Source organism: Marmota monax, unplaced genomic scaffold, assembly GCF_021218885.2.
Source record: "Marmota monax isolate L192 unplaced genomic scaffold, Marmota_monax_Labrador192_F-V1.1 WCK01_AAM20220418_F8-fsc00102, whole genome shotgun sequence".
NCBI classification, from domain to species: Eukaryota; Metazoa; Chordata; class Mammalia; order Rodentia; family Sciuridae; genus Marmota; species Marmota monax.
In genome coordinates, this window is record NW_026692494.1 from 6,304,724 (window position 1) to 6,318,017 (window position 13,294).

The window sequence follows — 13,294 nt, forward strand, 5'->3', positions numbered from 1 at the left end:
TGAGGGAGAAGCCAGGAATGGCTGGAAAGGAGACGTCAAGAAAGGGCAAGGAAATAAGATTTAGTTCAGAAGTTCCGCATACTTTTCCAGGCCTGCCACTCCCAAATTCCTGGGAAATTTGTAAATCTTAAATCATCTGTAAATCCATTTTCGCATACTTTGTGCACCGTTAATTAAACGCCAATATTTAGATTAAGAGAGGTATATTTTGAGCAACCTGTAATTTTAAGGGACTTTCCAGTGTTGCCTATTGATAAGATAATGGAGGCTACGCCAGTCTAAGGACCCTGAGAACTGCTGGACCCTAGTGTACCCCCTGGTGATCACCCAACTGATGTCATCTCCACATTTCCCAAGCCCATCTTCCCCAAGTTTCCTTTAAAAGAAAAGCTGGGACCCCCAAAACGCTGCCTGATCTGGGCAATATGTGGGCGATGGCCTGCTGATGAGACTCCTTTCTCTCCAAGTCCTGTAAGTCAAAGACCCTACTGTCCTGAGCCAGCTCCAGCGTCTGCCCTGGGGCTGCTCAGGCCGCACAGTCCCCAGCAGGTGGGTACTGAGGACACTGGGCTGAGGCTCCTGCTCCGGCGCCTTGTCCCTGCTGGACACTGTTGGCTGCTGGTACAAAGCAAGACCCAGCCCCTTCCTGGGCACCGAGCTGAGCGCTCCCTCAGCCAGCTTGTCCACCCAGGACTGGCCGCTGGCTTGTGTGTCCCTCGAGGTCTCACTTGAGCTGGTACCATTTGGGGGGAGGTCTTGGGAGACCTGGGCCTGCCAGCCAGATGCCAGAACCCGGCTTGTGCGAACTTTTCACCAGGCTCCCTCCAGCTAGGCCAGGAGTTTTGAGACTGGCTGCTTGGCAGAGTCCCCTTGTCCCTGTCTCACCAGCCACCTCCCTTCTCAGGAAGTCCCCCATTTCCTCCAGCCCTGGGGGAGTGCTGGGGACACAGCAGCGTGGCCACACTGTGAGATCCTGGGCAGCTGTCTCTAGCTTTGCTCATTCACCGTTACTTTACTGTACTTTGCCATAAACACCAAGAAGCTTGTTTACTTGTGGTTGCCAGAAAAACAGCTCAGGGCGGTGCCCTCAGGGTGGGGACCTGAGGGACTTCACTGTGTTCCTGACTTGGTGCCAACTGCAATAAGAGCAGGAGGTGGAAGAGGGGGTGTGGGGACTGGAGGCCAGTGGCCGGTCTGGGGAGCTGCACCCCAGGCACTGGGATGGATTTGTGTCTGGAATTTCCCAGCTTCTCCCCTGGGATCTCACTTCACTGGTGAGGAAATGAAGTCTCGGGATCGTCTCAAGGAAGTTCTTCTATAGCAGCAGAGTTCCTGGTGGTCCCACAGCAGCTCCAGGAGGAAGGACAGGGACTGTGGCCCAATGTGTGGATTGACTTGGTAGTCCTGGGGCTTAACCCAGGGGTGTTCTGCCCCTGAGCCACATTCCCAGGCCTTTTTAGTTTTAGACAGGGTCTCACTAAGTTGCCCAGGCTGGTCTCAAACTTGTGATCCTCCTGCCTCAGCCTCCAAAGTTGCTGGGATTCCAAGCATGTGCCAGCAAGCCTGATTAGCCCCAGCAACTGAACAAGGGGCTTGTCTCAAAATGAAAGGGTTGGTGCTGTGGCTCAGTGGTAGAGTGCTGGCCTAACACATAATGAGGCCCTGGATCCATCCCAGAATCAACTGAAAAGAAAGTGACCCTGACACTCTGCGTGACCAAGAGATCTTTATTGTGGTGTTGTCTTGATTAACAGGGAAGGGAGAGAAAAGAGAGAAAGGGCAGGGAAAGAGAAAGAGGAGGGAGAGAGCAAAGCAGGCGGGGTGGCATCAGCCCACGCGCAAAGCCAGAGGGGTTTTTTCCTAATTTTTTCTTAGTTGAAGATGGACATAATACCTTTATTTTGTTTATTTATTTTTATGTGGTGCTGAGGATCAAACCCTGTGCCTCACATGTGCGCACTCTGCCACTGAGCCAACCCCAGCCCCAAGAGAGAGTTGTTTTTTTTTTGTTTTGTTTTGTTTTTAAGATAGAGAGAGAGAATTTTTTTTTAATATTTATTTTTTAGTTCTTGGTGGACACAACATCTTTGTTTGTATGTGGTGCTGAGGATCAAACCCAGGCCGCACGCATGCCAGGCGAGCGCGCTACCGCTTGAGCCACATCCCCAGCCCGAGAGAGAGTTTTTATAGCCAAAATCTAATGGGGTCTCTGGGTCTGCAAGCTGCCTTATTGGCGTACAGTGATTGGGTCATACAGTAGTTGCTAAGGGTGTCATCTTCTGCCCTCAGGCAGACCGGAAAGGGGCCAGACAGGTGGGGGGGTCAGGTGTTCAGCCCACCCTGCAGCTAACATCAACAAAAATTTTAAAAAAAGAAGAAGAAGAAGGCCTGTCCCCATGAACAGTTACCCTCAGCCACTCCCATGAATCGCACCCTGTCTCTGGACTTGCCTGGACATTCCTATCCACGGAGTCACACACTGTGTGACCTTGTATGTCCGGCCTCGTTCATGTCACTGCTGGACTGTGTTCTTACGTGACCCGCCACACACTTACCGTTCATCTCTTGGTGGACCGTGCCTGCCAGCTGTGTGATGCTGCGTAAGGTTCTATGTGGGTCCATGTGCTCCTGCTCTGGGTGTCCTCCTGGTGTGGGCTGCTGTGTCCTACAGGGACTCTGATCTCTGTTTAAGGGCATGCTGGACTGTCTTCCAAATGGCCATGCCATCTTCTGTTCCCGCTGACCCTGGTGTGGATCTGTAATGCCAGATTCGTGGGACCCCATAGACCTCCAGGAGCTGAATCCGATGCAATCACACAAGAGTCTTTATTGCAAGCTCGAGCCTGGACTCACAACCGTTCCTGACACATCGGTCCCAGGGACTGAGTCCCAACCCTTAGTTCAGTGAGGATTTATAGGTTTTTGGGGGGATACTCTATGCGTCACAACATCATACAGCAAATCATTTCACACCGTGGGAAAATCAACAACAAGTCTTAACATTGATTAGCATATTCACTGGTGGGAACAAGTCGGATAGGGGTAATTGATTGGTTCAAGTGGTGGATACATTTGAACTGATTGGTTTAGGCTGCAAGGGGTTGCAAGAGTATATATGCTCAACTGCAGAGTGGCCTAATGTTATCAATCACCGAAACTAGGCCTCAAGCATTCTTGGTTGTAGTTGGACATAATACCTTTATTTTTATGTGGTGCTGAGGATGGAACCCAGGGCCTTGCACATGCTAGGCAAGCGCTCTACCGCTGAGCCACCACCCCAGCCCTCAAGCATTCTTTTGGTCTTTTCAGGAACTTGCATTTGTTGAGTCCAGGACATATGACAAATGACTCAGCAGGGTGGCTATGTGCCTAGGAGCCGGGTCATTCCCTCCCCCCACCTTAGGACAGGCCCTGCTCTGAGGTAGCGGCTGTTTTTTTTAAAATGGAGTCACATCAGTTTCTCAGATGCAGGCCTGATTTCTGGCCTTGCCTTTGCCAGAGAGGGCAGGGGTGTGAAGCACCAGGATGTGAGCCCAGGTCACTGTCATCCGTGTGGTGGGCCCTGCCAGCCTCTTGGGGCCCTGTGGCCCACAAGCTCCTGGGGAACCCACCTCCGTTCCCGGTCCTGCTTCCTTGCCTCCTGATGTCCTGTAGGCCAGCAGGACGGCTCCTAAGGTGCCCCATTCACACACTCCTGCAGTCCCCTGGCTCTCATCTGCTGCCCCAGCCCACCCTGTCCTCTTGCCCTGCTCCACTCTGCATCCGCCCACACGGGATTCCTTTCCTCCTGGAACCCCGCCCTGGACAGGCTTGGAGCTCCTTCCTGGGAGCTGATGCCTGCTACCTGGCATCTCCCCTCAGGGTCCATAGGAGCCCCACATTCATCACACCATGCCCCTTTCCCATGTCACGCCCATTTCCCATCTGTCAGGGCAGCTTTGTCCTCCCCATCTCTCTCCCTCTCTCAAATCTCACTGCTCCATCCATCTGCAAACCCTGTGGGCTCCGAGGAACGTTCCCCTTGCTGATCCAAGTAGGAGCCACCCCTACCAATGGCCAGGATGCCTCCCTGGTCTCTGCTCCTGCTCTGGCTCCCACAGATCTGTTACCAGCACGGTAGCTCCAGACATCGCACACTGAAAAGAAAACCCGAGCTGTCCATGCACCCTGAAGGGCACGAAGCACCTGCCCCACCTGAGCATGACCTCCTCTACCCCTCCCTGCACAGGCCTCCAGGCTGCCAAGCAGACAGGTCCAGCCTCAGGGCCTTTGCCCATATTGTTCTCTGGCCTGACACACCCTCCTCCAGACACCTGGGCTCCCTCCCACCGTCCAGTGCTGGAATCTGTCCTCCACGGTTCTCTGGCCAGTGCTCCAGGCAGCCCCTTCCCTAGTTCCCTGAGCCTTCTCCACTTCCTCCCTACCACGGGCCCCAAAAGGCTTCAGCATTTATCCAGCACATGCATGGCTCTTCCCTGGGCTCTACCTGCAACACAAGGGGCTCAAGGCCCATTTTGTTCCCTGCCCCTGTGGCTGCTCAGCAAAGTAATTGAGAGGTCACTGACAGCCTCAAGGTGGAGGACACAGGAAGAGCGGGGTGTGCAGCCCTCCTCCACCACTGGGGTGGGTACAGGGCGTGTAAAGATGCAAACAAGGGCTGGGGGTGTGGCTCAAGCGGTAGCGCGCTGGCTTGACCTGCGCGAGGCGCTGGGTTCGATCCTCAGCACCACATACAAATAAAATAAAGATGTTGTGTCCACCGAAAACTAAAAAATAAATAAATAAATAAAGATGCAAACAAAACTGAGTTAAGACCTGAGCAAACCCTCCAGCTTCCCTCGCTGTGTTAGTTTCTATCACTGTGACAAAAACCCCGAGAAAAATAGCTTTGTGGAGGAAAGATTTATTTTGGCTTGTTCTCAGAGGCTTCATTGCATGTTTGGATGGCTCCAAAGCAGAAACATCATGGTGGAAGGGCATGGCAGAGGAAAGCTGCTCATCTCATGGCAGCAGAGAGCAGACTGGGCCAGGGACAAGATATACCCTTCCAGCCAGGCGTGGTGGTGCATGCCTGTGATCTCAGTGACTTGGGAGGCTGAGGCAGGAAAACTGAAAATTCAAAGCCAGCCTCAGCAATTTAACAAGAACCTAAGCAACTTAACAAGACCCTGTCTCAAAAAAGTGCTAGGGTTGTGGCTCAGTGGTAAAGCACTCCTCGGTTAAATCTCTATTACCCCCCAAAATTATTATTTAAATATATATATTTAAATATGTGTGTATATATACATATATGTAAGTGTGCACGTACGGGTGCCCTTCCAAAACACATCCTGGTGACCTATTTTTCCTCCAACTAGGTCCCACCATCAATGTTTTTCACCACCTCCAACATTCCATTCAGTTATAAATCCCTCCATGGATTAATCTGGTGAAGCCAAAGCCTGCATGATCTGACTCTGACCACTTCCCAAGCCTCACCTCTGGACACTGCTCACTGGGACCTCAGCTTCTGGGAGACTTTGCAGCTTGCTTTGTGGAACACCGCAACTCCCCCTGTTGGCCGCTCACCACGGCAGAGGTGGCCTAGGTGGTTTTCAGGAACTTAGAGGTAGTTTAAACTTGTTGGAACCACTGCTCCTTCCTGTGGGTCTGTGCGGGTATATGACCTCCACCTTTTGACATCAGAAGGCCACACCTCCGCTCCAGTGGAGCATACTAATCCCACCACTGTCTGAACAGGCTTCCTCGGAGGAGCCATGACGTGGGTTTATTTTCCAGTGTCTTATTGTGGTGCTGGGGATGCATCTCGGGCCCGGGGCCCTCAGCTAGGAAGTGTTCTTAGGCCGAGCCACATCCCCAGGCGAGCCATGAAGCCTGATTACAAGCAGAGACCACCCTCTACTTCACCTTTCCTTCCTCCAGGCGGCTCGGCGCCCCAGGCCACCCTGTGTCTTTATCCCGTCCATGGCCCTAGCCCCAGCTTTGGGAGGCAGCTTTGACTTGGGGCTCCGGCCTTCTGTGTGGATGGCCTGCGAATGGACCCTTTTGCAAAACCCGCGCTGCGCCGCGGGGAATCGTGCCTTCGGAGCACGGAGGACCGGGCGAGGGGGCCCGGGCTGGGCTAGGCGAGGGCTCCAGGACGGCCGAGGCGGGAGTACTTCTCAAGCACCTGGGGCGACCCCGGGCCCTTCTCGGGGTGCTCAGTTCACCCCTAGGACCGGGACATCCTATTACTAACATCGCACAAAGAGGGAAACAGTGGGGGCGTGGACGTCACACGAGCCCAACGAGGAAACCAAGTGCAGTTGGGTGCACGGATCCCGTGGAGCGCCTCCCCGAGCCGACCCGTGACCCTGCTCAGGCCTCGGTTTTCCGCCCGCTCCTGGGATTTTCTTTCTTTCTTTCTTTTTTTTTTTTGGTACCGAGGATTGAACTCAGGGGCAGTCCACCACTGAGCCACACCCCAGCCCTATTTAGTATTTTATTTAGAGACAGGGTCTCACTGAGCCGCTCAGCGCCTCGCTGATGCTGAGGCTGGCTTTGGCCTCTGGATCCTCTTGCCGCAGCCTCCCGAGCCGCTGGGGTTATGGGGCGAGCGCCACCGCGCCCTGCCCGCTCCCCCCGGATTCTAAACGGCCGCCCCCGGCAGGAGTTGAGCGGAAACTCGCACTCCCAAGAGGCCTTGCGGCCAAAGCCACAGAACTCCTAAGGCGGGTCTCTGCGCAGCCAGCCACCGCCCTCGGAGGGCTCGGGCTGCCCTGAGCGCTGCCGGTCGCGCAGGTCTTTTCGTTCAGGCGTTCGCCGACGACAGCCCTGCGCGGGGACAGGCTGTGGGGCCTGCCTGGAGCTTGGCGCAGGCGGACTTCGCGTGGGTCCTGCTGGGCGCCTGCGCGGTGGGCTTGCCTGCGCGCGGCGGCGCCATGGACGACGAGGAAGAGACTTACCGGCTCTGGAAGATCCGGAAGACCATCATGCAGGCAAGCAGCGCGAGGACGCCCTGTCCTGCCCGCGTGGCCGCCGCTCCCTCGCCGTGGCGGCGCCCGCCCCCGTCCCTCGGAGACCCGCCTGGGTGCCCGGAGGAGGACAGGGCGCGCTACCCGCGTGGGTCCCTGGGCGCCTGCTTGTTTTGCGGTCCTGGGCCTGAGCTCGGGCCGCACCGCGCCGCGCCCCTGCCGTGGTTTCTCCGGCACCGGGGACCGTCGCGGCGGGAGCCGAGGCCAGGCCGGGAGGAGGGCGTTGCTGGGTTGGCCTGCGCGGACTCTGGCTTGGAAAGCAGGTGGAGACATCTTGCGTTTGCCTCCGAGTCGGGGAGTGCTTGCCCAGCGTGCAAGCGAAAGGAGGAAGTCGGGGCTGGAGCGGGAGTGCAGGCGGGACGAGCCCGCGATCCTGGGCCCCGCCGTTCCGGGGGAAGCCCCCTGCAGCCTTATGCCCTGTCAGCACGGTCGCATGAAGCCGCACCTGTCGCCTCCCTGCCTCACGTGGTTTTGCAGAGGGGTCAGGAGGACTGGCTGCAACTGCTTGGGTTGGTTCCCAGCCAGATTCCTGCCAGACTGGGTGATGGGGGTCGAGGCTGGAGGTCTCTGGGAGCCTCTGGGACTGCTCTGGTGTCATCACAGGGGGTCGCAGTGGCTAGTTATGTAGCACCCTCTAAATGCTCAGCCAGTTTGCGACTACTACTATTGAGTGAGTCGAGGCTGTGTGCACCTGTGCCACTGCCACATTCAGCTGTGCGTGTTTGTCCACTCAGGTCATGAGCTCTTGCTTGCTAAGATGCTTGGGCAGGGTCATCACTTGGCTCTTTCTCCTAGCAGCTGTGCCATGACCGTGGCTACCTGGTGACCCAGGATGAGCTGGACCAGACATTGGAGGAGTTCAAAGCCCAGTTTGGGGATAAGCCAAGTGAAGGGCGGCCGCGCCGCACAGATCTCACCGTGCTGGTGGCACACAATGATGACCCCACTGATCAGATGTTCGTCTTTTTCCCAGGTGGGGGCCTGTGCTGGTCCACGGCAAGTGTCCCCAAGGGGGTATGGTTCTGGTGTAGTCACCTAGACACCACCTCAGGCACTGGTTCATAGCACCCTCTAAGTCCGTGTGGTTCCCGTCCCCCCCCCCCTTCCCCATCTCTTTCTGAACTGTGTTCTCAACCCTGGAGGCCCCAAAAGGAGCAGCGACTTGACTGAAGCCGGCTAGTCGGCGTGCCCTGGGCGGTGAGGGCAGGCTCCCAGCAGTGTGCCTCTGTACATCTGTTTCAGAGGAGCCCAAGGTGGGGATCAAGACCATTAAGGTTTACTGCCAGCGCATGCAAGAGGAGAACATTACCCGGGCCCTCATCGTGGTGCAGCAGGGCATGACACCCTCTGCCAAGCAGGTAGGTTCCCCACCTTTGTACCACCCAGGGGCTGGGTCAGTTCAGTCCCATGGAGGAAGTGGCTGAGTTTACAACAAGTCCCAACCCTTTCTGCCTGCCTAGCACCTCATTGCCCCTGCCTGCCACCCCCTTACTCCCTGCCAGTGGCAGGCTTCGCCTGGGCACCCCCAACCAGGGTGGCCTCCCATCCCCACATCTGGGATTTCAGCCCGAAGTCCTGATGTGACTGTGGGAACCAGGTTCTGTGTCCTGCTTGGACAGGGGTGGGCTCATCAGGAGGGGCTTGGGCCCCTGTGGCCTGCACAGGTGCCCTCATTCCTGGCATTTGGGTTGAATTGAGCTGAGTGGGTTCATGGGATCAGGTGGCCAGCACACTGCCTTTGTCCAGTCCGGGCTGTAGGGTTCACATAGTCGCATGGTACCTCTTCCATGGGGAGAAGTTGCCACGCCAGCTCTGAAGACACCCAAGAGGCAGCTGGACAGGTTGGGAGGGACCATGGCCTGTGGCAGCCGGCATAGGCCAGAGGACACCACCTGGGTGCAGTGTGGAGGCACATGGGTAGACCCTGCAGCCTGAGGGGTGGGGTCAGGGCTGAGGCTGCTCATCCACAGCTGTGTGTGACAACCTTGTCTCTTGCAGTCTCTGGTGGACATGGCCCCCAAGTACATCCTGGAGCAGTTCCTGCAGCAGGAATTGCTCATCAACATCACGGAGCACGAGGTGGGCCAGTGGGAGATGCAGGTGGGGTGCTGCTCGTCAGCATGCTGGAGCAGGAGGTGGCTGGTGGCGGGGAGTGGGAGGATGGCAGGGTAGGCTTCCTACAGTGAGGCCTGGCCAGGGCAGCCTCTGCATCCAGGCTCCTGCTAAGGGTGTGCGTCCCAGGCCTGCCTGGGCCTGCAGGGTAAGGGCTGGGAGCAGGCATCTCTTTCTGGGGGCCCCTGGGCCCTGTGCTGACACCATAGTAGAGAGAACCTAATGCAGCCGGGCACAGTGGCACACGCTTGTAATCCCAGCGGCTGGGCAGGCTGATGCAGGAGGATCGTGAGTTCAAAGCCAGCCTCAGCAAAAAGCATGACGCGAAGCAACTCAGTGAGACCCTGTTTCTAAGTAAAATACAAGAAAAGGCTGGGGATGTGGCTCAGTGGTGAAGTGCCCCTGAGTTCAATCTCCGGTACCAGGAAACAAAAGAGAAAGAACCTAATGCAGTGACCATTTCCCGGGTTGCCCACAGCTTCAGTGTGGGTTCTTCACCCCTCCCCGTGTGCTCAGGGTGGTGGTGGGCTTTGTCTGGGTCCTGAAGTCTGGGAGCCCTGGTGGTGATGAAGGGCTCCTCTCTCCACAGCTGGTCCCAGAGCATGTGGTCATGACCAAGGAGGAGGTGACTGAGCTGCTGGCCCGGTAGTATCCTTGCAGGCACACCCCTGGCTCCTAGAGTCCCACCCCAACCCCAGATGGCCCTGCTGGGCTTTTCCTTGACCTGCTTCCCAGCAAACTCCGAGAGAACCAACTGCCCAGGATCCAGGCAGGGGACCCTGTGGCCCGCTACTTTGGGATAAAGCGAGGGCAGGTGAGAGACCTCTCAGGGGCAGGACGACCTTTGATGCTGCTCTGAACCTGCCGGGGACTTGGCTTTGTCCCTCCCACAGTCCTATCCCCTGCAGCCTGGAAGGGCCTTAGAACCACATTCCTCACACCTTTTTAAAGCCCCAGCAACTGGGGTCCAGAGAAGAGTAGCTCCTAGGCTTTTCAACAGGCATTGCCTGCCACCCTGTGCCGCCATGGTGAGGCCTGTTGTCCCCCAGCACCTGTCCCTGTGCTTCTGCAGGTGGTGAAGATCATCCGGCCCAGTGAGACTGCGGGCAGGTACATCACTTACCGGCTGGTGCAGTAGCCACGCAGCAGGTGAGACGGGTGGGAGGGCCCAGAGGCAGGGGATTCTCCCTGCGCTGGCCTCCAGGAAGGCTGTCACTCTGTCCTGGGACAAACCCTGCCTACTGCCCCCGGCTCAGACCCTACCTGGGCCTGTTCACTCCTGTTGCCCCAGACGCCCAGGAATTCAGGGGTGAACTACCCCCATATTAATTTTCCCCTGAGCTGTCCACTGTCAGGACGGTTCACCTTCAGGGCAGGCGAGAGGCAGAGCTTTGCAGGGGGGTGTTGGCAATCCCACCAGGAGGGTGACTTCAGAACCACCTGAGGGCAGTGCTGAGACAGGACAGCCTCCCGAGCTCCCTGGGCTACCCTTGCACGTGCTCATGGAGCAGGCCTGCCCGAGGCCCTGTGCTGCCCGGCAGGCTCCCTGTGCTGCCCGGCAGGCTCCCTGTGCTGCCCTGCATGCTCTCTTTGTTCCAGGTGCCTGACTCATTGAGGCCCTGCTCCTCCATGCCCAGACCCCAGAGATGGCACGGGTGTGTGTGGCCACCTTCAGGGACACCCACCTACCTGCAGGGACCTGCCCTCCTGCGTTCTGGAGGGCAGCAGTCTCTGGTCTGCTTTATCTTACCTGGGGCAAGGACCCCTCTCCCATGGCCTGGCCGGCTCTGGCTGCGCCCCTGTGTGCTCTGGGCCCCACCCCCACCTGACACCTCCTGACTTCACCGAGGGCAAGGCTGCGGCCAGCTCCTTGGCAGGTTTCCTCTGTCAGAATGCTGTATGGCCTAAAAATAAAGGATATTTTAAGTAAATTTGATTGTTTGAAAAGCCAAGATGAATTGCAAGGCTTATGCGGGTGGCCTGCTCTGGGTGGAGCCTGGGGGCAGATGCTGCCTGTCCTGACCCCTGTGCCTGCTGTGCGCCTCGGCTTGAGCACCGGGCGAGCCTGTCTGCAGCGCCTGCACCTTGCTCGGCCACTCCTCTCACCGGGAAACGTGAGGTCAGTCTCTGCCTTTCCCGCTGACCCCGGGTGGCCTCTGCCCACACAGGCGGAAAGCAGGCGTTGGTGAATCTTCCTGCTGGGGATGAGACCCTCAGCCTGAGCCTGCCGAGCATACGTGGTGCCGCTGAGGGCCTGGCTGCAGGTGGTGGACTCACTACTTCACGATGTGCCACCATCCCGTGCCTAGTTCTGAAACACTGTCACTCCAAAGAGAAACCCGTTCCCTCCCAGCCCTGCACCCACAGGTCTACATCCTGCCTCTGGACTCTCCTGCATTGGGGGTCTCTTGTCACTGGGTCACGCTCTGTGGCCTCGTGTGTCTGGTTCTCATAGGGCATAAGGTCCTCAGGTCCCTCCATGCTGCAGCTGTCACCTCGCTCCTGCTTGTGGCTGAGGACACTCCAGGTGTGCCTGGGCCAGGCTGGGTGTCCCTTCACCTGGGACATTGACCCTGGGCTGCGCTGGCGCTTGACTGTGGTGCACAGAGCTGCTGAGGCCACCTGTGGGCAGATGTGTGGTGACAGGCTCTCGTTGCTCTGGGCGTACTCCAGGAGTGGCCGAGCTGGTCGGTGGCGCTCGGACCTGCTTGGCGGCTGCGTGTCTCGCCCCAGCCTGCACTGGGCCCTGGCTTCTCACCTCGCTGCTTGCTCATGGGCACCTCTTAATGCACACCTTTTTTTTTTTTTTTTTAAATATATTTTACTTTTATTTTTAATTTTTTTTTTAATGCTTGTTTTTTGGTTGTAACTGAACACAACACCTTTATTTTACTTATTTATCTTTGTGTGGTGCTGAGGATGGAACCCAGGGCCTTGCAGGTGCTGAGCAGGTGCTCTACCTCTGAGTCCAACCCCAGGCCCTTCCTTGAGTGAAGCTCTCGTGGTAGATGTGAAGTGACTTGTTTGTAGATTTTGGTTCCTTACCAGATATGAGATTTGCAAAAACTTCTTTTCATGGCCCTTAAGTACCCACATGGTTACTTGTTTACAAGTGGGCCTTCCCGTGCATTTAGATGGGGCCTAACTGCCCTGGACGGAAGAGGGTCTGGACCCGTCAGAGGCAGGGCCTCTCCTGGCCACCCTGAAGTGCTATTATGTGAAAACCCAGACACACAGGGGTCTGTTTGGAGGTTCCTTCTTTTCCAGGGATCGATTATGCTTTTAGCCTTATAGTATGTCTAACAGGTAGAGCAAGTGCCCCTTCTCTCCAAAAATAGACACGCTGCTTTTTAAAATCACCTTGCCTAATATGAGCCCGTCACCACAGGAGGTCCCTGGAGCCCCCAGATCCAGAGGCAGGAAGCAGCAGGGGGGTACAGGAGTTGGAAGGCAGTATGAGTCTGAGAAGGTAGAACATTCCAGGGATAGATGGTGGGACAACATGCACCAGCTCAGATGCAGTCAGCCGCTGGGTGTGCCTCTGGATGCCAGCAAGACAAGGTGGGCTGAGGAGACTCGGTGGTGGACACTTGTCTAGGCTGCACGAGACCCTGGGTCCATCCCCACTCAAGGGCCACAGAAAATGCTTCTGGCCTTGTGGGCCAGTGGGTTCCTGTCACCCTCCCTCAACTTGACTTGTGGCAGGATGATGGCCGTGGTAACCTAGACCCCGGCCTGCTGCCTGCCAAGAAGACCCTGTGCCCTGTAGGCAGCTCAGTGCAGCTTCATGTAGGGTCTGGGGCTGCAGGTCCTGATGGCGGCTGCTGCATGGGGAGGGAAGGCTTCTCCCCCACCATCTGCTGTGGAGCCCCTGCCTGGAGTCAAAGCTCACCTCTTTCTGCCCAGGAAATTTGCCCTGGGTGAGCCTCAGGGCCTCACCCAGCAGTGACCCCCCGCACCATCCCTCAGGTGAGGGTCAGGACCAAGAAGCGGGTGGGCAGTGGGCACTCCTCCACTGGCCGTGACATCAGTGTGCGTGAGCTCCAGGTTCAGGCTCCAGAGGGTCACGAGCCGAATTTTGCCACAGCTGGCCCCTGGCAGCCACGTGGGGTGGCAAGGGATCTTGCAGTGGAGAACATGCTCTCCATGCGGACCGCTCTGCAGGCCAT

At 57.1% G+C, this 13,294-nt stretch overlaps 1 protein-coding gene across 1 annotated transcript; it reads left to right on the forward strand.

Moving 5' to 3' along the window:
* Nucleotides 1–6,673: 6,673 nt before the first annotated feature.
* Nucleotides 6,674–11,056, forward strand: Polr2e (RNA polymerase II, I and III subunit E). Its single transcript, XM_046443660.2, has 8 exons — nucleotides 6,674–6,977; nucleotides 7,812–7,986; nucleotides 8,256–8,371; nucleotides 9,012–9,092; nucleotides 9,715–9,773; nucleotides 9,861–9,939; nucleotides 10,198–10,274; nucleotides 10,725–11,056. The coding sequence occupies exons 1-7, from the start codon at nucleotides 6,921–6,923 to the stop codon at nucleotides 10,261–10,263; spliced, it is 633 nt and encodes a 210-aa protein (XP_046299616.1). The 5' UTR covers nucleotides 6,674–6,920; the 3' UTR covers nucleotides 10,264–10,274; nucleotides 10,725–11,056.
* The last annotated feature ends 2,238 nt before the right edge of the window (nucleotides 11,057–13,294 follow it).

What these genes read in the sequence shown, in the direction of transcription:
- Polr2e (XM_046443660.2), top strand. Translation starts at nt 6,921, where the DNA reads ATGGACGACGAGGAAGAGACTTACCGGCTCTGGAAGATCCGGAAGACC. An exon ending in GATGTTCGTCTTTTTCCCAG is followed by an intron (nt 7,987 to 8,255) that starts GTGGGGGCCTGT and finishes CATCTGTTTCAG; the next exon opens with AGGAGCCCAAGGTGGGGATC. An exon ending in TCAACATCACGGAGCACGAG is followed by an intron (nt 9,093 to 9,714) that starts GTGGGCCAGTGG and finishes CTCTCTCCACAG; the next exon opens with CTGGTCCCAGAGCATGTGGT.